Consider the following 22,609-nt stretch of genomic DNA (forward strand, 5'->3'; position numbering starts at 1 on the left):
ACATAACTTAAATATAAATAATGAGTAAATAAAATAAATACAAAAAATGGAGCTGCTGTTATACAGTCGTAGTATTTCAGGGAGCATTGACAAACATCCCCATTTTTCCTCAAAACTGTGCAGAATGTTTCATTCTTATTCTTTTTCTTCATCAGATTTTAACAATAATACCTGTAGTTACTGCGAAAAGGTGGTAAACTAAACCACATTTAAGGGAAGAGTCAGAAAAGGATCCATACACTGTGCTTTAATTTTAATAAATTTTAATAGACCTTGGTCAGACACTGTTAAAAACAGAGTAATCCAAACACAACTAGCCATATAACAGAATACACTGCTTGTGGCTTTATTAGTTGATTGATTTTTAAATAGGGTGATTCAGTTGTTGACAACATGGTCCTTATTTTGGTATGTTTGGAAATCACTGATAGTGTTTACAGTAACATTTTATTCACCAGTGTCTTTGCTGAGATTGGGGAATGAGTCATTCTTCATTAGTCTTAATTACCCTTAATAACTCTCTTGTAAAGTGATGACTAGAGGAAATATTATAATATATAACATCATTTAACCAAAATGAATAATGACTACAACTTCAAAATAAAACTTTTCCATCAGTCTTCCCTCTCCCTCACCTATTTGATGACCATGACATGCTACACTCACTGGGTATGATGGTGGTTTCTCCAGGAGGGGCAGTGATGGTGACAGGGATGTGGATGGCGTTGCTGTTGAGGCCAGCCTGGCTGGCCCTGGTAGAGTTCTTCTGGTTGTCAGCATCCTCTTGCTTTTCTCCGAGACTCAGGCTACTGTGCATTGGTTGCAGAGGAGTGGAGGCGAGGCCGTTGTCCTCAGCATCTGGTTGCCTCTCCCTGGGGAAAGAGATGTGGTTCTTATCACAGGCATCATTACACTCTGCTCTCAGGATGCTTCAAGCTTTTTCTACCAAATGAGATCCATGTGAGGAAGTTTGTCTGCCCTCCTGGGAGACAGACCACAACTTATGTGGCAACAAACTAGAAGTAGACTTCTACTGCCATGCTATCCAAACACACAGTTTTAAGGTGTTTATGTAAAATGGAAACTGATGCACAGTCTTGCACAGTGTCTTAGAATATGAAATATAGGTCTAGAAATCCCACCCCCAGGTTGTGTGCACACCAGGCCAGTCAGAGAATGATATTTACATGATAATGATCTCACTGTTACATCAGAATGAACTTCATGTACAAATATTTAAAGACCACCTCCAATGAAATCAAGCTTTTAACCTTGTTAATGTGTCAATATGATGTTTTTTATTTCATGAGTAAAATAAGCAGTCAACACCATGGCTGTGAAGCAATGACAGTCTCATGAAATCGGATATAGACAGCCAGGGATTCATACGTCACATGACCTACAGAACCAATCACATCAACTTGTAGGGATTGGTGGCGGGTAAAATAAACCTAAAACCTTGTCAGTACAGAAAGCCAGAGTTTGCATTAGCACAACCACTAACACTGTGTCAGCCACTGCCAGTTACAAGCTAACAAACAACATAAACAAATAAAAGATAATAACTATGCTAACCGCACTGATACATCTGCTAGTCTCTGATTCTGGTAACAACAGACAGAGTCTGGGTCTGACTGAGGCTCAAATATGTAGCTGAGTCTCTCCGATGTTTCCACTAACATTAACTATATTGATACTCTCTGCTGTTTCACCTCTCATCTAATGCAAGCAGTGGCGGTGGGTGGGGCATAAGGCCTGATTCAGATTTTCCATGAGGAAGTAAGCGCAGTTGCTTCGAGCCACAGATTTTTTACTTTTTATGTGGTAAAACCATGTTAACCAAAACATGAATCAGCACAGCATTTTTACATGGTTTGAAGCATGTCTGGAGAGGAACTTTAAAACAGGCAGTGAAGATATAAAATGAAGCATATGTGGGGCTGTTTTCTCACCTCAGATTCATTCAGAAACAGTTTTATGAGAAATTTGACGATTCCTGATCAGCCAGCACATGGAAAAAAATCACAAGTAAATGCCAACAACAGCCCACAGATTGAACTGTTTGTCCAGTCAGTGCAGTCACATTAGCCTTCTGTTCAATGAAATTGCCCACATTCACCCCTAAAAAAGGATGCAAGGTTACAGTTCCAATATGGGGAATAAATAAATACTGAGCAGAGCGATCACAGCTGTGAGGGTCAGGCTGCAGTTTATAGTCTGGTAGTGTAATGCTGCACTTTACATGGTGATGAAAAACTAATAACTTCCTCAATTTTCAAACACAGTGCATCAGTGACCTGACCTGACTTGCTACTGCATCTGGTTGAAATGCATGCTCGAATTTTACCATTTGGAGAGTTTCAGGAGAGGTGAATTGGAGATGGAGTGAATACTGACAGAAGTGTGATGTGACCTTAAGCCAGCAATAATTGATTTTTTTTTATCCATGCGGGGCAGCTGAAACTAGCTGTAGTCACAACACTGACATCACCTTTCAGCTGATGGGGTGAACAGTTGCTCATTTACTCAGCCAGCAGCTACGGAGCAACATCAGCACATCAGCACTCACTCGTGTTTCTGTCCATCTGATGGATGTAAGTCCAATATTCACTCTCCTTTTATTCACTCTCCGTTTTTCTCCAGAGGGAAATATCTGATTCTTTAGCGGCTAAATGCTTCGCTATCAGCTAGTCTAACTGTGTCTGTCTGCTGTTTGGTGCTGAGCAGAGAGTGTACAGTGGGCTGATCTGTTTGTCTGTTGTTTTTTTTTTTTTTTTTTGCTGTAAACAATGCTGATGAGAGCTCTGACAGTGAACCAAAACAATGAGTATATTTATAAGTATATAAAAATGGACGCAGACTCCAGGTCTGAAAAGTGAAGCCAATGCTGAAGTGCCTTAAACCTGCATCTATCTAATGACCATCACTTGGCGACTCCACTACTTGCAAAAATAAGTTTGACTCTATTGAAGTCTATGGGAAAATGTCTCTACTTCTCATTTGATTTATTACCTCAGTAAACGTTTTCCTAATGAGTTTATGGTCTCAATTGCTAGTTTCAAGGCAGAGAGGTGTCAATAATTAAACTGTTGTATATGATTTAGCCACAGCTCATATTGTGATACTTCAGAATTTGGTTGCCAGAGGTATAAATCCTACATAACATCTTAAATATTTACAGGAGTTTCTCTCAGCTGTCAACATTTCTCAGATTTTCATCACTGAAACTAGGGTAAGTTGTCTCTTCTTTGATCACCAAGATGATATTTAACAAGTGCTCATATATTTGCTTATCCTGTCCTGTCACATATTACTCAGAGACGAGGCCACAAGCTGAAAACTTTTAAAAGTACACAATTTACATCCTTATTACTTATTGTTCATTGACCCAGAAAGTTTATTTTTTTAATCAGCTGCGTCTGGTTTTCATAGTTGTTGTATGACACCAAACTCATATGATTTCACTGCTGAGGGGAAAGAACAAACAAACAAGACCCCGGCTGTAAATATGAAATCTTTTCCTTTGGAAGAAAAAAGCACCATTGTGTATTTACAACTAAGTGTGAACTGTTTAACTAATGTAACACCACTATAAAGATATTTATTATGAAAAAAGCATCATCAACAGTATCAGGAACACATCAAAAACAGCTTGAATACAAAGAATATAATAATACGTGCAGCCTTACCTATGACCTCTGGTTCCATTCTTGTTCCTCTTACAGTCGTCTCCGTCCAGAGTCGACTGCGCTCTGACCATACGAGAGCAGCGTCCCTTCCTCTCTCCATTATTATCCCCTCCTCCCCCCCTCCCCTTGCACTCTCCCTGTGCACCATTCGCTATCATCCCATTTCCCTCTTTTGGTGGACGATAGGAGTGGTGATGGCGATGACCCTTTTCTTCTCCTCCTCCTGCTAGCGTGTCATTGGTTTCCTCCTCAGGGGAGCCAGCCTGGTGGTGATGCCAGTGACCCTGCCCTCCATCACGGCTTTGGCTCCTCTCCCCTCTCCTCTCTTTCGTCTGGGCACCATCAGTGTTGTGATCTCTGCTCCTGCTGTGATGGATGTGGTGCCTTCCGCCCCGGCCGTCGCCTTCATCTCTGCTCTCCCCATTTCTGTCGCGGTGGCGGTGGTGCTTCCTGGCGTGTGTGTGGAAGTTGTCTCCCACCCCATCCTGCCGGGGATCCCCTGCCTCCTCCCGCCCTCCTTCAGGAGGCCTGCTGGGTTTGTCGCCGTTTCTGGCCTCCACCACGAGCGGTCGGTCCAGGTGGGTCTTCATGTCGGGATGCAGGTGGAGGGCAGAGGTCACGCGGAGGCGCTCCTCTGGGTCCAGCTCGTTGAACAGGGCCTCGCTGCTCGCCCTCATGTTGTGTCTCCTCAGCTGATTGGTCCTTTGCTCCCACACTGACATGGTTTTTGCTGACCGCTGCTGCTCCTTACTGCACACAGGAACCAAACCCACAGGAAAAGATCAGTGACAAAGGAACATTTTTGTGTCTTGTTTGTCTCGACTTTATGATTCTTTTTCATATGGGTTTTGGGTGAACATCACCATCTACAGTTCCATCCATAGCCACACAATCCCCTCGTCATCAGGCCCCTAGTAAAGTAAAACAACTAAGAAAGAAGAACCAGACATGAGGTAGTCTATGGATGCTTCAACAAATGTTCACCATGGTAAAGCTTTCACTTACCATGCTTCAGTGTTACATGGAGAAAGTAGTTCAAATCCTCAGTAACAAAAATATGATTCTTTTTACTTTCTGACCATCTGAGATGGTGAAGTTTGTCTAAAGCTGAAGATCTTAACTCTGTGTTGTCCTGAAGTGACCTGATTATGGGATAAACCTGGGATTCACCTTTTACCAGTGGTGATCAGAATGAAGAACATACTGGGGTTTAACTGGGTGGGGTAAATTTATTAGCACGTTTTCAACAGATTTAACCTGCACTAACTACCAAGGGTGTAAATATCTGTAGTAGTGTGGGGATTTCTAAATTTATTTTCTCCTGAATTACTAACAGCTACTTTGTTTGGGTGAAAAAAAGCCGCAGGACCACTCATCTTGGCAGTTTTCATACACTGCTTTTCAAGAACTGACACAAAGCAGGCTTTTCACGGAAGAAACAGGCGCATACAACAGCTCAAAGGAAGGCTGATATAAAAAGTTTCTAAATATCAAACTGTAGGGATACAGCACATCAAATATCCCATGATGTCCAAGTAAAGCTAATTCATGACTGAAAATAACCTGAACTTCAATTCACACTCTACAGGCCTCTGCTGTCCTACAGTTCCCTACTGATCAGAATCAGAATCAGGTTTATTGCCAAGTACGTTTTCACATACGGGGAGTTTGATTCAGTGTTTTGTTGCAATAATAATAATAATAATAATAATAAACATTAATTGATTAAACTGAACTGATTAAAAAAACAATTAAAAACTGGTGGAACATTTCTATGTGGTGTAACTGTCAGAAATGTCAGAGGAAAATTGAAACCTGCTGTTAGAGGCTGTGAAAAACAAGGAAGTGCTGGCTCAAATTAAAGCTACTATATGTTTGTGTTTATCACAGCCGGAAGCTACTGCTACTGTGTGACTGTACAGCAACAGTTTTTCCTTTACCTTTAAGTAAAAATGATCCTATTATTACTGAAAAAAATTCATTTGTAATGTTGCCTCACTTCTTAGGGCCAAGGAGCACAGGATGAATTCTTTCCATATCCTCAAATGAAACAACTAATAAGTTAAATCCACTGTGCATAAGAGGTCGTATCATAAAGCACAGTAGTGCTGAGATGAGGTGCAATGCTTTTACCTGTCTTTGTTTACTCAGATTCACCATGTGTCTCTATCAGTTTGGCAACACTCAAAAGTGCCTGATGTTTACCTTCCTCATATTTTGTGAATGTGGTGTTTCGTCATGTGCAGCTCAGATCTAATGGGGCATGCAAGTAAACGGAAACAGAAATAATCTGTTTAACCCGGGTCATGTGTGGATGGCGGCAGGCAGGACCAACATGCTATGGGTGATCTCCATTTGGTATGGTCTTTTTGAACATGGAGTTTCTACAAGAGTGAAAAACACAATCAAAATGGCTTTGATGTGTTCACATTTCCATCTAACATGTGAAGGCATTGCATCACTGCTTCTGATTCTGCACAGTATAATTTATTTACATGGGGCTTTATGGGTTAGTTAAGTTTGTTCCATCTGGTCACCTGTACCTCAAGATTCGTCGGGTGGGGGAGGAGTAGACAGTATAACTCCTAAAAGACAGAGGACACAGACAGACAGAAGACAGAGGACACAGGACAGGTATCCACAGACAAGTGAGCAACAGACGAACAGGTAGTGTTGATACAGAAAGGAAAGTGAGAGATGAAGCGCTGAACGGAGAACTCTCATGTGAGATCATTAACAAAGCACATGCACACAGTGAAAAACACACAAGAAGGGCGATGTCAGAGACATTCAAGTTATCTCTGGTAATGAATTTGTGTTATCTCTAGGAGGTGAGATGTTAAATAAGCATCTCTGGCCATCTGTAATTGAATTGATGGAGACAGCAGATCGCCGGGCAGGAGAGCAAACTCACAGCTGGCCGTTGCTTTTAATTTTGGCCTCGGATCATGTCGTCTTTTAAAGTGACATCCTGGGGTCCACGATAACTAACAGACTGGAAATGCCAAACTGCCCGTGGTGGTAGCAACGCTCAGAGAAATTAAACATTCCTACACAAATTATTCACATCAGAGAGCACATTGCGCGAGATGAATTACTGTAGGCGCCAACGCTGAGGATCTGCAGCCATCAACAAAGTACACAATGGTTGGTGAGGGCCAGAGGGAGACATAACTATGCTTATGCATCAGCGATTCACACTCACACTGGCCTCATAGCTTAAAGTGTGGTATGTGTTTATGCTATTTACATGTAACTGTGTTTTTATGCTTTTTTTAAAATAATACATTTCACTTTACCAGCAATGAAGGCATGACAGACTATAATTTAGTTTTATGAAGGCCCAGAGGAGAGGAGAGAAGAGGAGAGGAGAGGAGGAGAGGAGAGGAAAAGGAAAAAGAAAGGAAGGAAAAAGGAAAGGAGAGGATGCAATGAGTTAGGAGAGGAAACAAGGAAAATAGGGAGAGCTGCAGATGATAACCAGAAAGGAGATGAGACAGGAACAGGAACAGAAGAGGAGAGGAGACAAAGAGAGGAGAGCAAACAGTGAGAGGAGAGGAGAGGAGAGGAGAGGAGAGGAGGAGGATATTGTAACAGAGAGTGATAACTCACGGTGACTGAATGCTGTTGATGGACGACCTGCGAGAGAGTGCATCTCGATTTTGCTTTACAAAACTGTACATGCAGAACAAAAACAAAAGAAAAAATGAGACACAAATCTGAAGGGGACAGGTGGACAGTCTGTCAGTCTGTGTGTCCACCTGCCCCCTCCGCTCTTACAGTTAAGGACTAATCTGTGCAACTACTTCAATAACACAACAACAACAGAAGCGTGTTCATCAGCTGGTACATTTCTATAATAACAAAAACTCAAAATGAAAACAATCAGGAGTTTCATTCCAAAACAAAAGAATAAACGTACTATTGAAATGATATTTTAATTGTAAAAAAAGTTCTAAATATATTTACATTGTAAAAAAAAAAAAAAAAAGAAAAAAAGTTAGTTTTTTTTATTCCTCAAAAGTCTGTAGTCATTTTGCAATGAAACCCTGAGTTTCTTTGAAACAGCACACAGAATCCACAGAAAACTGTTCATTTGAAATAAAAGGTTGCTTATGAGATCACTCACTAGTTACCACACTGTTCAATGTACAACTTAAAATATTCAGAGAACACTGACAGTAACGTACAGGATCACATAGTAACAATAATGATGGTGAAAAAGGGGAAAGATTGGAAGTGTTAGCAAACCAGAGCTGTTCATTTTCTTCAGTCTGACTGACCTATTTCTGAGTGAGGAGGACGGCAATTAAGGAGCGAGTGTGAATCAAGGATGATCATTTTGTCAAATGAATAAAAGGCTGTGTGAAACTGCATGTCACACAAGGGGCTGTGCAGAGTTACACAACACGCTATCAGTGAAATCCATCTGATGTGAGCGAAATGCACAGACAGTGTGCATTATTGCATTTGTTCCACATTAAGAGAACTGATGAGTATCAAAGAAGAAGGCTCGTTGTAACCCCCAGTGCTACATATTGCAGCTATAAATCACTGGTAAGAAAGAAAACGCTCCAGTTTCCACACCAACTTTCTGTGACAGACTCATAATTTCAGTGTTCATCAAGGCTCCAAAAATAGGTTGAATTTGGAGGCGCAATTAATTTCCTGGTTGACACAAGACCCCAGACCTGTCAGTCACGGGCTTGTGGTGGAGAGGGGGCGGGTCAAAAGTTTTAGCATGACAGGAGATATCTGCGTTCATGAAGACATCCCTGTCATTATCACATTAGAGAAAATGGGAACGTCTGACAGTGAAGATTAGGGTTTTCTTGTATCTAGCTCATAAGCTTCTGCTGCTCCTCTCTGTTTCGATTAATAGCTCTCATCTTCTCAACTTCCAAAATAAGTCCAGGGGATAAAAAATAAATATATAATGACAATCTTATTCGGAAACTGTAATGAAGCACATATATAGATTTGTCTGCTGGTATCCATAATGGTTTCAAATTAAAGGTTCCCTGTCGAGGTTTTCTCTACAGTTATATTTACATCCAGCGTTACTCCCCAATATTTCATGGCCTGCCAAAGCTACATTTCTATCCCCATAAAACATTTGCAGAGCTTTTGCAATTCTTAAATATGTCAGTTGTACTAGTCTACTATTGGTCAAAAACTCCAAAAGGTACCTTAAATATTACATGTATTTTATTTTGGCCATATGTATATTGGACTAGAGGTCGCTTAGTGGACCTTTTTTCATTTCCCATTACAATAGGATACCACAACACAGTAGCTGCTGTTATTATTATAATTTTCCCCTCATTATTTACTAAATTTATGCTTAATAAACAATTAAAATGCACCTCACATGAGCTGAGAGATGTTTTTTTGTAGTAATGACATCGGACACATTTCACTGACTTGCTTATTCAGACGTGGAACAATTGTTAGAAAAATGTAACGAGGCTCAAGATGTTCAATGAAGCACTGAGCTATAACATTGTTGTCTGCTCATAAAGCAAACCTTGAAATTTTGTATTCAGGTTCCACAGAAGCTTTCAAGCTTCCATTTCACATTATGCAACATTATTTGAAAAACAATTTGCCACTGAAGAGGGCAAAACGTGTTAAGATTGGTGAAACGAGCTAAGACTGAAATAGAAACAGCTGGTGGAAAATAACATGTATCGACGACTGAAGCTTCCTTAATTGCCTCTCCAGGTGAGGAAGGGAAAGGTGAGGTGTCGTAAACAAGGCAGCACCACAGGAGCACTCTCACAGTGGATGAGGAGAAGTCCAGAACATACACAGATTAAACACAGTACGTAGAAACACAGACAGTTCAGACTGAGAGGGAAGAACATACAGAGGGACAAAAGACTGAATGACGTTTATCTCCAGTGTGCGACTGAACAGAGCTGCTTTCAGAGGAGGCAGATTCTTGGAAACTTACGCAGCGATCGAGATGTTGGCTGCTGAGATCGGGCTGACTTCCTTCACCTCCAGAGCCTTCTGCAGGGCTAGCTTCTTATTAGCTGCCTCCTCCTGCTCCTCTTCATCCTTTAGCCAGAGATAATGAAGTCAATAGTTTTCAGTGAAAAATATCATATATCACATCAGGGGCTTTTCATTTTCGTTTAGTTTTCTGTTTGTTATTAATGTCTTCAAGTACAACATCCGCTCCGTTTGTCCAAGCCCACCTTAGTCAGCTCCTGTGCGTTGGCGAGGTTATCGACAGCAATGGCCAAGAAGACATTCAGGAGGGTGTCTGAATAACAGCAGGACTCAGGAGAAAATACAGATGGACCGTATATAAAACACCATGACAGGAGCAGAGCCTACTGATGGTTTGGCCAGTCTGTCAGCCTGTCTGTCAGAGTCAGGCCAACATACTGGTCTGGACGACAGCAATCCAGGATCTATATTTATTTAGCATCTCAGTATGAAACGAGTCATAACTAGGCTGCTATTTTAGGATTAAGAGTAAAAGTCTTTTATCAACTTTCTTAACTCAGGAAGTGACTCTTAACTGCAGACCTGTCCTACTGCAACCTGTTAGGAGAGGCCAGGAGACGCCGTTCAGACAGAGACGTCCATCCCACAGGAGGAGGAGTCCATTGATGACAACGAGCTCATTCAAATTCAAAATGAAATGATTGTTTGACTGACATTCTGCAAAAGAAAGCACGTACTCTCTCTGCAAAATTGTGAGCAACAGAGAAGATCTGGGTCAGTCATAACCAAAAATTTCAGCAATAATTAATCAAAATCTGTTTGTAAGCAAATATAACACCACAAATAATGAGTCATTAATTTCTCCTCCACTCAGCTGTAAAGATATGTGGATAAAGATGCCAGTCTTTATTTATTCATTCATCAAAAAATAACAGATGGCGGAGCTTTACGGACCCCAAAAATTGGCTCAATATTCTTTCCACTCCTGTACAAGATCATAAGTCAACAGAAGGTGTAGTTGGTGAATTGATGGAAGAGACGATACATTCTTGCAACATTATTGCTGCTGAACACAAAAAATGAACCCTTTTAATTTTGGATTCTCAATAAATGTCATATTAATTCTACCCCTGTGGCCAAAATGTCAACTTTGCATAAAAGACGCTGCATCCTGCGATGTAAAGGGAAGACTGCCATGAGCACATTCGCACTCCCAGGAGGAAAAGCTGTTTTGATTTTATAATGACTCTTACCTCCCTTTACCACTCCCTCAAGACAAACAATGCTATCTCCACAATGGATAAGGCTGATGAGACATCCTAAGTTACTAATTCTACCTGAGTTTCCAGGATTTAAGGTGTGAATATTAAAAGTTGCAAAACGAAGCACGGAGCTTGATTTTGAGAGTGTTGTTCATGGACACTGTTTCACCCAGAGCCGATGACACCTTGAAAGAATTAAAACCATTTTCTACCTAAAAACCATTTTCCCCGTCGTCACCTGCTCCTGCTGACTCTCGCACATTCATAGCTGTTTTAATTACGAGACGCCAAAGAGGATACAGTTTCCAAAGAGTGTGAGGACGATGAAGTAGACTGAGGAGAACATGCCGCTGTGAACGCCTCCTTGAGACTCGATCCCGTGGTACATGACGGCGTTCCAGTCCTCGCCAGTCAGAATCTGAGGAAGACAAGAGAATCAGAACGGTGCCGGGGACACAGGTGGGTTGTAAAGCCCCTGCAAATCTTGCAGAGTACAGAATTAAATTACTTTACAGAGTGAGGGGTTATGAGCACAGACTAATTGGAGGATTATCAACGAGCTCATTAGGGGACAGAAGGTACACAGACCAGTCATTTCTTTTAATTAAAATGACTGATAACAGTCTCTTTTTCCATAAAGTCCATATTCTCTCATTTATTCAGAAAGTGTGGAGTGCACCTCGTGTGTCTGTGTGTGTGACTGTGACAGGGGTGTGTCGGGGGGTCTTTACCTGGAACACTGTGAGGATGGCTGCTGGGAAGGTATCAAAGTTTGTCGTAGGCGTCTCATGTTCAAAGTTAAACCTAAAAGAATCAGAATGAGAACAACATCACTACAAAGAGAGGAAAGACAAATAAATAAAAACTACACAAATGTAGCCCCAGTCACATCTTAATGGCTTCTGCCTGCACTTCAGGAGAGGATACAGAGATGTCATTATTTTAATGATCAGGATTCAAACTTGAAAATTTTATCAATATTGTTAGGAGCTTCTTGCTGAACCGTCTACGCAACAATACATGTTTCTATTCAAGAGAAACATGACACAACACAGAAACAGACTCATTCACACTTGAGTCACAGCTGCATTTCTTCTTTTTCTCCTTGTCTGCAACACTTTTATGGTCTAGTGTACACACAGTGCACCCTCACACACACACACACACATTTGCACTTCTATACTTGTGACGGCCTTCACTGCCACAATGCAATCATTTGCCTCTAACGCTATTCTTCAAGGTCAAATCTGGCTTAATACAACTTGGATCTTGTTGTTGTTCAGTAACAGCACATTAATGTAAAACTTGGTCAGTGCAATGTTATTAAAACAGATATATGATGGTAAAAACATAAAAATTGGTGCTTACTTGTAATAAACCAGGATTTTTCTTTAACCATCAAACCAGTGTGTTTAACCCCAACCTGCTCGAAATTTTAACCTTAACTCTAAAACCAACTCTTAACCAGCAAATCTCTGCATGAATGAAGTGAGAACCAGACAAAATGTCTTCACAAAGACAGAAGTGCAACACAAGTAACACACGTACGGGAGAGGGTTTTTCAGATTTCTTCACAGCTTCAGGTAGAGAACAGTATATTCATAGATGAAGGGAGCTGTCTTGTATTGATAATGTATGAGACAGAAGGAGAGGGAGAGAGACATGCAGCAGCAGGAAACACCAGTCACCAGGGAGCCGTGGCTCCAACTTCCAAGTCCAAAACACACTGTCTCTGCAGCGCAGGGCTGCATCGTTTGACACACATCATATGCGCAATTAAGAGAAACCGCGGAGGAACAGCATATTAACCATGTAATCTAAAGCAAATGAAGTCAAACTGGAGTGAGGTCTAGATTCAATTTTCCCCTTTTGATTTGATTCCTCATCATCAGAGACAACGTCTGCTCACCAGGAAGGGTCGGTTTTAAAAATACCTTTAGAATTTTCTAGACTGTCAGCTGTAGGAATCTTAAGTTTCTGCTTGTCCACTGTGACAGCTACAACACCACAGAAGAAGAAGACGTGTTATCAGCTGGCAAGGTATAGCCTGGATATGCCAAGCAAGAGAGCAAGTCTGAAAAAAAAATGGTGCTCTTCTGGGGTGTCGATGGTTCAGGATTTCAAACTGCAGCTGTGTGAAACAGGTTCACACACGCACCCCCTACAGTGCCAGTATGTTTTGGGCTCAACACAACAGCACTCCTGCATGGAAACACACTTCAACACGGGGAAAAGACAAAATGACAGAAAACACATTGATGGAAAAAGAACAAATGATGGGAGATGTAGTCTTTACAGTTTAAAACGTATACAACTACTTGTTGGTATCAACCTTTTTATCTCTTTTGTTTGTCAAAAACTGCTTTCACACAACTTTTTTAACTGTTCTTTGCCTTTAAAAACTAGAACGAGAAAATAAAAGACAATATAGACTTGTTAGTCTCAAAGGTTAATGAGTATTTCACCAAACTGGATCCAAAGTGGATTCAGCTAACTGAACCTAACACTACTGAGTTTACACAAAACTGAAACACTATGGGTGTTAAGCTCACAACAGTTACAATAGCACAGATGTATGGAACTATTTCGTGCTATATGTAGTGATTTGTATTGAGAGTAAACAGTGGGATCCAGCTTAATGCCATCACTACTTTCATCACACATGCACATTTTCTACACAAAGGATCTAGATGTTTGCAGAAAGCCCCCAATGACCCAACAAACCTGCCAAAACCTGAATCCGTGGTCTTGAAACTGAAGAAGACAATGAGAGAGTGACACAGAGATGCATAAGGATGGGTTTGTCATTCAACTGAAAATAACCTACACTGCTGAGCATTCATCATTTCAAGTGTCAGTTTATCTTAAAAAATAAAAAGAAGATTTACTGGGGTTTGGACAGAAGAAGGACATATTACAAACTGAGGCAACACTGAAGACAAGTTTGAGTACAAGTGTACAAAGTATTTTAAATGTGTATTGTTGAGACAGATGAAGAAAAACCAGGAAAAAAAACCCCCAAAACATTTAGGACATTAATTATGATGCATAGGAGTTACTTTAAATGGTGATTTCACCTGCTTTAAATTCAACAACTTAAATGTTATCTTTTTATGTAACATTATCTTGACACCACAACTCTGCCTTATTGCACAACAGTGTTGTTCAATTCAAGGATGTGCTGCAAAACAAAATGTGACATTCATTCAGCTTTTATCACATAATTTGTTGTTATTGTTACTTCATAAAAAGAATTCAAGAAAGGAATTATTTGCTTTTCTTTTCATGATTATTTTCTGTGTCTTAGAAATTTTACAATTGCTCTCCTGGTCTCAAGCAATCAAGGTTTATATCGTTCAATAAATTCCAGAAATGATGGTGTTGGGGAGAAGTTATTGGCTGTGGCCTGAGATGTAGCTGTTAGAGCTCTGTTTTTGTGATGCAACACCCTGCACAAACTGCAATAACAACCACATTTTTAATGAGCACAGCATGGACACATAATGGAAGTAGGAGGAAACTGCATAAAAAGAATAAATAGCTGAATTGGTGAACTAAAAATGATGGATAGATGTTTAAATAGTTAGCTAAAAGTAATGGTTATGTTTTAAATAGATGGCAAATGTTAAAAAATGGTGAAATTGCTCAAAGTTATGGATAAACAGTTGAAACAATGTGTTGATAAAGGGATAATTTTTCTGACTGGGCTGTGAGGGTTCGTCAGACAAACACTGCTGCTTCAGATCATGAAAGACTCCTTCACTAACTATCTATAGGCACAGACTAAGCTTCACTCACCTGTTCCGGGGAAAACTAAAAACGCTGTTTTTACTTCCTGTCCCGTTTCCCTCCTTGTACATTGTCTGCCCCACCCTAATGTGTTTCACCTGTTTTACTACCCTTGCCTCTCTATTGTATTTAAGTCTCTGTCTTTATCAGGTCATCTGTTTTGTTTCTGTTTTGCTCCTGTGCTTCCTTCTTGTCATCCTGCATAATTGCTGTGAACTCTAGTTTCTCCTAAAAGGTTCGCTTTGAAGGTTTTTCCTGTTCGGCCCAACACCAATTAGATTTAGTTGGTCACTGTGCTGTGACAACATTCATACTCATCATTGCTTTCTTACCCGAAGTTACTAAATAACGTTAGGCAAAGCACTTCAGCTATTTCACAATAGAAGAAATCATCTTGAAGCAAACACTGTCAACAAAAACAGAGCCCATTGAATTGTTAAGACATTAGAGCTATTTGGTGTGTCAGTGTCTCCTAATGTCAGTTTACAGTCAAATTACATGAATATTCCATCTTGAAAATCGTTTGATATCAAGGTGTAGTTTTGAATTTTGAATTTTTGAACAGTTTGAGAGAAAAATATAATCACAATAGAGTTGACATTACACAACACAGTTAAGGAAGACGCACGCAAGAGCTTAAGAATTATACAGCAAGGCCCCTTTGAATGTATTGTACAAATATTGACCCACAGAAAGGAAAGTGAAATTGGGTTATCATAATTTCTGATACATGGATTGAATGAAATGTCTATGAACACCCATATAATTCAAAGCATGTGATGCGTGAAGGTGTGCAACAGGGGAGACAAATAGTCAAACAGTATCTGGGAGCAAAAAACACATGAAGAAAGAGAGGATGAAGGAAGAAGGGTCTGTAAGAATGAAGAGCGGATGTGGAGTACAGTTACCACAGTGACCGTCTGCACATATGACAGCTGGTTTCTCCCTCTGAGAGCAGATCCTTTGATATGTTTACGTGTGTGTATATGTGTGTGTGTGTGTGTATGCTGTATGCATGTGTACTAGATCCCAACCGATTCTGGATTTTTGAGGGCGATACCGATATTTACAAAGACACAAAACAAAAACACTTTGTGATGAAGGTAAAACTGTGTAAAATATTTCACAGTTGAACGATAAACTTTTAAAAAAGTTTATATGAGAATGACAATAAACATCACAGAACCAGACTGTAAAAAAAAGTCAAATATGTTTAAAAATGCTACCAATAAAACAGTGATTTTTGCATCTCTGCCAACATACTTGCGGATACCAATATAGATATAGCCAAAAGTATGTGGACATGGACATAATTGTGTACCTTTTGTCTGAGGTAGTTTGCTCATGGTGTAGGCCCCTTAGTTCCAGTTAAGCATTACACAATAATATTTTAGACAAGTGTGCTTCCATTGTTGTGGTAAAAGTTTGTGTTTCCTGTTTCATCATGACTGTCCACAAACCCTTGTCCATAAAGAAATGGTTTTTCCCAGGTTGATGTGGGAGAACTTCACTGGCCTGCACAGAGAACCTGACCTCAACCCCACCCAACAGCTTTGGGATGAACTGGAACACCAACTGTGAGCTAGACCTAATCACTCATTGGTGTTAGACCACACTGATGATCTTCTGACTCAATGGGATCAAATCCCTGCAGCCAGTCTTCCTAAAGAGTGGAGGCTTTCACTGTCCATGGTTTTGGAAAGATCGCACATGGATGTGATGGTTGTGTGTCCCCATACTTTTGGCCACGTGATGAATCAGGGAAACCTAATATCGGCTGATAATATCAGCCAGCATGTATCGGTCTGGCTCTAATATGTACTGTACATGCATGAGGGGGATGGGGGTGGGAGGGAGTGAGGGATGGAGGGAAAAGAGCTGGAGGAGAGGGGGGAGGAGCAACTAATTCAATAAGCTTTTTCTCCCTTGGTATGTCATCATATTCTCTCTCCCCATGCTCCTCTCCTTCTACCTTTGTCCTTCTCTGTCTCATTACTGCATCCTCTGTCACCCACCCCTCTCTCCACTCATTGCTCATCCCTCCATCATTTTCTACATTGCACCTCAGCCTCACTCTTTTTCCTCCATTCCTTCCTTTCTTCTTTCCCTTCCCTGCCTCCTCCCCACCCTCGTATCCTCTCTCCCACACTTCTCTCCCTCCTTCCTTGAGGATTAGCGGGCCCAGAGCAGGGAGCGGCGGCGGCCGTTTGCTGCTGCGACTGTGTGTGCCGACCTCTGTTTACTCTGATAATAGGGATTGGGAGCGTGCTGCTCGGCTTCCATGCAGCACCCACAGGGACTTCATTAAATCAATCCTGAAAACAAGAGTCATGTGAGGCCAAACTCCCCCACAAGCTCCTGCCCTCACCCCTGCATCCTTCAGACAATAGCAGCAGGTTTACATTGTATAAGTGACTGCAACACATATCTCTGAGAACACGCAGGCATGTACAAGTGGAGTGAAGATAAGGGCTGTATAATAATGATAGAAAAAACTGAGTGTTAGGAATCAATCAGAACACACGGGGCATACTGCAGCTTTCTGAGAAGTCAAGAATTGAAACTGGCTTTTACTGAATGAGAAATGGGGCTGAATACAAAGAGGGAGTCCACTGGATATACTGAGGCTGCAACCAACCAAAATGAATGAAACAGCAGCAGCTTGTCCAATAATTGCACTACAGTTTTACAACACTTCTGTATTATTTTGCATGAAACTGTGGCAATGTTTAAGAATTGTCTGTAACTGAAATTCATATTATGTTTTGACTTGAATTTGTTTGGGATTTGACTCATTTCAATTTCGATTTTTTTTTTTTTTTTTTTAATTTGGATCAGTTTATAAGGCTAACTTAATTACACATAGCCTGAGCATGAATACTGCCTGAGAAGACAAATTCTGGGGAAGCAGAGCCGAAGTTTGTTGCTTCAGTATTTGCTTATTTTTATGCAAAATCTTGAGTGACTAATGAAAGCGACATTCTTCCAGTTTGCTCAATTCTGATGAACAATTGCAAGGTTTTGAAACAACTGCAATAAATTACAGGGGTTTGTTGAATTTGTGTTACAGTTATGCAAGATTGAAATGATTGAAGATTGAAGATTGACCAGTGATTATACTTTACTCCACTTTTTTTTTTTTTTTTTTATCAAATGCTAAATATTTAAATGTCATAAACAGTTGAAAACTGCAGACTGTGTCAGACAGGAGGTAAACTGGCTGCCATTTAGACTAAAAAAAATCTCCCTTTGAAGTGATTGTCCAACCAAGAGGTTGTACAGTCATTGAGCGGAGCTGAAAATATAAAATGCCATATTCTCCTGAGTCGGTGTCACAGTTAATCAACAAAGGTCTGCAAACTGAAAGCTACAAAGCAGCAACCAGTAAAATTCCTTATTCTATTACAGTAAATCCTGCACATTTCCTTTGAGCTTATCACATATTTTTGTCCAAACAGTCGGTGATGTCCTGTGAGTCTCAGCAGGGACACGCTCCTCTGCCTCAAGCTGTTTATCTTCCAATTCTCACAATTTTACCAGGAGATTACTTTAGGTGTTTTGAGAGGAGGGACATCATTTCTGAGCCAAAAATAAAGTATGGATACAACATCTTGTCCTTAACAAGCTGAAAACCTATTTTTTTCATTAAACAACTGAAAATCATCTGTCTGAGGAAAGGTTGTTTTCTTTGGTTTTCATGTAATTAATCAATTTCTGAAACATAATGTTACATTATCTGCAATTACATGAATGACAGATTGTCTATTTCGTTAGTCTTGATGTTTGGCTCCAGAAAAATCTGAAATTATGTGACACCTCAGGTTCATTTTTAGACTCAAATGAGCTTGAATGTTCCAGCAGAGAACAGTGTGCTCAGCCTGATGTGCTCCGCTGGCTGGAAGCACCATGTGGACGTCAGCCTCATCTCACACTTGTCCATCACCAGAGACTGATGCGATGCTAATGATGGTGCGGACTGATGTAAGACTTGGCGCCATGGCAACAGCCTGCTGCTTCAAAGACAACGAGTTGGTTCCTCTGTGGTTATGGCTGGGTTGAGATTAGTTAAATTACACTACTTGGTTAGGGTTCAGGAAACTCATGGTCATGGTCAAAAGAGATGGGATGCTAACAGTCATATGCACAACCAACAACTCCAACATCCTCAACTTGGATCTTGTTTTCGTAGTTTTAGGCATTTCTATTAGCAATAGCACTGTACTCATCAGGTGCTCTTTATCTTATTTCATTCTAAATGTGACCCCTTAAACACAAGAGGAGACAAGTGCAATTAAGTCTGCATTGTGTTCTCATCAAGTGAGATGCTGAGATCTGGGAAAAGGCAATGTAAATAATAACTAAAAATAAGGTAACAAATAGGGCTGGACAATATGGTCTCAATGTAATCTCGCAATATTTTTAGGCTATGGTGCCATACATGATGTATATCGTAATATTTTGAAATCTCCTCTATAGCACTTCATAAAAGCGTGATTTAACCCTTTGATGCATAAAGAGAGCCTCTCACTCCTCGCCGCTGCATTCTGTGATTCGGAGATTCGGCATCCCAGCAAAAAACAGACAGGGAAACGTTTATTGATAGTCATATTGATATGCTACCAGCAACATTATATATAACTGACACCTAACACGATAGTTTCAATGTATGTACTTTATATGAACGTGACACAAACATGAAACTTTTTTTTTTTAACCATTTTAGCAGCTGAGACAGAAGAGAGACAGAGGAGGCCGTGTACTATATGATCATAGCAGAAACCCAGTGTTGGTTATGGATAAATTAAAGTCAAGGTAAACTGTATGTAGACCGACAGAGCTGACAGTAGCAGCGACACAGCCACCACGTTCACGTAAGGCAGACAGTGTGTTCTGATGCTGTTTCTTTTCTGACCAAGCTGCAATACATTGAGTATATTCGATATATCAACCACCCCTAGTAGCAAATAAAAATAAGTCAACGGGGGCAAGAAATGTGCATTAAGAACATCAGACAAGTTTTAAAAAAAGAAGCTGGTGAAACATATTTGGAAACAAAGGCAACGGCAAACTGCAATTTATTACCCAGATTGTGGGATTGTGCAGAAACATTCATCAAAGTCTATGGACTAACTTCCTGGTTCAGCTTTGAGTTACTGAACTCATTGTGGTTGTGCACACACACAGTTTTCCTCTGCCATTAGAGTTTATTACTGACATTTCAAATGTGCACAGTTTCAGTTTTATCTCCAAATAAAGTGGTGTAGATAAATAAGCTGTAGATAAACTCTTGGCTTGTTTACAGCAGTTGCTTGTGTGTCTTGTTCTGCTGGACTACACTGAAGCAATGTTGTAGATCTCAGCAACAAAATATCCTCTGTGAGTTTAATGTTTTCATAATCAACTACGAAAACATGATCCAAGTTAAAATAAAGCCAAATTATCCTTTAGGGGCTTTTAGGCATAAAATAATTTGTGTTCTAGTGAACTTAGAAGCTGCAACAGTTACGTCACCTTGGAGGCTGAAGATACACCAGTAGGCCGTAAACTGCACTGATATTACAATTTATATAAGTAATACAAAAAAATAAAAAATAAAAAAAGTGATGTAACCTGCTTGGCCGCACAGTGTCTATGAGATGTGAGGTGATATGTGCGGAGACAGAAAGTCAGACGGGGCTGATGCCAGGCCTTTGATAAACCACAGCCGGCCCAGAATCATGAGGTGTTCCTGTCATTAGAAAACATGGGGCTCCTGCTGAGAGTGATATCAAAGGGCTGCAGTCTGCGCTGCTGCTGTGCCAGCTACCTGCTGCGTCAACATGTCTGTCACCACCACCACGCCAGGCCAGGGACCACACACAGAGAGGAGGAGCAGAGGAGAGGCTGTGTGTGTGTGTGTGTGTGTGTGATGACTTGGTGGATGGAAGGGAAGAGGAGGAAAGAGCGGTCAGAGAGCAGGACAGGTTAGAGAGTTTACTCACTGTCCTCCAAAGAGCTGCATGCCCAGCAGAGCAAAGACCACGATGAAGAGGAAGAGGAGGAAGAGCAAGCTGATGATGGACTTCATGGAATTGAGGAGGGAAACCACCAGGTTCCTCAACGAGTTCCAGTATCTGAGGGAAAGCAGCAAACACAGAGAGAGATGATGGATGGGGACACAAAATAACTCGGAATAATGTAACAAAGCTGGAGAAAAGAGACAGAAAGATGCAAACAGAGGAGGAAGGAGAGGCCACACTGGCAGGAACAGCTGTGGGTAGCATAAAACAAATCAATGCGTCAGGGCCCACAGCTGCCAGTTTCACTGAATCACAGGATTACAGCTAATCTAATGAAATAAAAGGATTTCCATCAAACTCTAACAGGATTGTCAGTTCAGAGAGAAAGGAATTAAGACAAAAGTGATGCTCCTGTAACAGAAAAACCCAGTATCTCCAAAATTTTTCAATGATTCACACAGATTTTAAACATTATAAAAAGTAAACTGGGTTTTAAATGTAGATGTTTCTTCGGGACAGTGACCACTGAATGACAATAGCTTTGATTTTGTTTTAAACCTGGCGAGGTTTTCACTGTCATGGTTCTGCATATCATATGTTGTTATCTTCAGAAGAGGTCAGGCTATTGATATTACACACACTGGTATGCTCTCAACTAGGGCTGTCAACGTTAACGCGATAATAACAAGTTAACGCAAATTCCTTTTAATGCCACTAATTTGCAATTAACTGCAATTAAATATTTGAATCAATTGACAGCCCTACTCTCAGCACATTCTATGAAATGAGTTGTAGGGTCTTTGCCTGAATATTTTTAACTCACTACCAGTTGTGTTGCTGGGCACTCAACACACTGATTCTTTGCTTTGAGCCTTAGTTCATTCAAAAATGTATCAGAAATGATCAAAAAAGGTCATTTTAGTGGAATTTTGAGACTACAGCTCCCATCATGCTTTGGCTGGTGTAAACAGAAGTGTAATGTTTCCACATAGTCAATCTATGTTCTCGTCTTCCTGTGAAGTGTCAGCAGTCACAGCCCAAGTACTGCTCCAGTTCAAAGTGTGTCCACTCTGCATATTTCATTGATGATACTTTTGGAGCTGACTCGTGTGGACTTGGGGTAACCAAGTATCCCAAGATGCATTTCATGTCAACCACTGGCATAGATATTAAAGCCAGGCTCATAGCTGTCAAATATTTCATCCTTTGACTGTTTTTGTCAGTACAATTTGATATTTTTCAGGCAATAAAGCAACTGTTTCAAACATATGATTTATTTATCCACACAATGCCTATTTGGAGAATTTGTCCTGATGTTGAACTTGACAAGTTCTTGCATGATGCTCGTGTCTCGCTGCAAATATAGCCAGAGAAAACATCATACCAGCTATATTACACAAAACTGACACCTTACACTGTAGTCGTCCAAGTCTAGACTGAATCTGAACATGTCAGATATTAAAAAATATAAATATATTTTTTATTTTTAGAAAATAAATTCCAAATGAATTTAAAATGAAGAGAAACATTCAAGTATCCTGTAAACTCTATGTAGAGAGGCAGAGCTTGCTGTAGCAGCGATGCAGCATTTCTGCAGCAGATCAGCAATGGCTGCCGCGATGGACACGCTGTGCATCCAGTGTGTTCCCAGCATTCTTGTTATCAGTGCAGAGCTCTGCTTTGATTGCAGCAGTATGTGAATGATGTGCCTGTGTTCCTGACTGTCGTCCTTTCAATGATTCATGTCACTGAAAGGGACAATTTACAGCCTGAAAAATCTAATTTAAATATTATCTTTAAAGGTTGATAGTTATGGACATGTTTCTCTTGTCCTGTGTGTGTCTGTGTATGTGTGTGTGTATGAGAGAGTGAGAGAGAGAGAGAGAGAGAGAGTGTGTGGGTTTTCTGACGT

At 40.5% G+C, this 22,609-nt stretch overlaps 1 protein-coding gene across 1 annotated transcript in view; it reads right to left on the reverse strand.

The window, feature by feature from the left end:
• cacna1bb (calcium channel, voltage-dependent, N type, alpha 1B subunit, b) overlaps positions 1 to 22,609 on the reverse strand; it is a 178,938-nt gene that overhangs the window by 55,811 nt on the left and 100,518 nt on the right. Inside the window, exons 16-24 of the mRNA XM_071467009.1 lie at positions 20,680 to 20,811; positions 13,634 to 13,663; positions 11,641 to 11,713; positions 11,210 to 11,327; positions 9,893 to 9,960; positions 9,646 to 9,752; positions 7,302 to 7,364; positions 3,690 to 4,439; positions 667 to 872 (exon numbers count right to left, since the gene is read on the reverse strand). Coding sequence (XP_071323110.1) covers positions 667 to 872; positions 3,690 to 4,439; positions 7,302 to 7,364; positions 9,646 to 9,752; positions 9,893 to 9,960; positions 11,210 to 11,327; positions 11,641 to 11,713; positions 13,634 to 13,663; positions 20,680 to 20,811 — 1,547 coding nt within the window. The remainder of the gene's footprint in view (positions 1 to 666; positions 873 to 3,689; positions 4,440 to 7,301; positions 7,365 to 9,645; positions 9,753 to 9,892; positions 9,961 to 11,209; positions 11,328 to 11,640; positions 11,714 to 13,633; positions 13,664 to 20,679; positions 20,812 to 22,609) is intronic.

The sequence above is a fragment of the Trachinotus anak genome, unplaced genomic scaffold (genome assembly GCF_046630095.1).
Source record: "Trachinotus anak isolate AG129_WGS33_773 ecotype Australia unplaced genomic scaffold, CSIRO_AGI_Tana_v1 ptg000028l, whole genome shotgun sequence".
NCBI classification, from domain to species: Eukaryota; Metazoa; Chordata; class Actinopteri; order Carangiformes; family Carangidae; genus Trachinotus; species Trachinotus anak.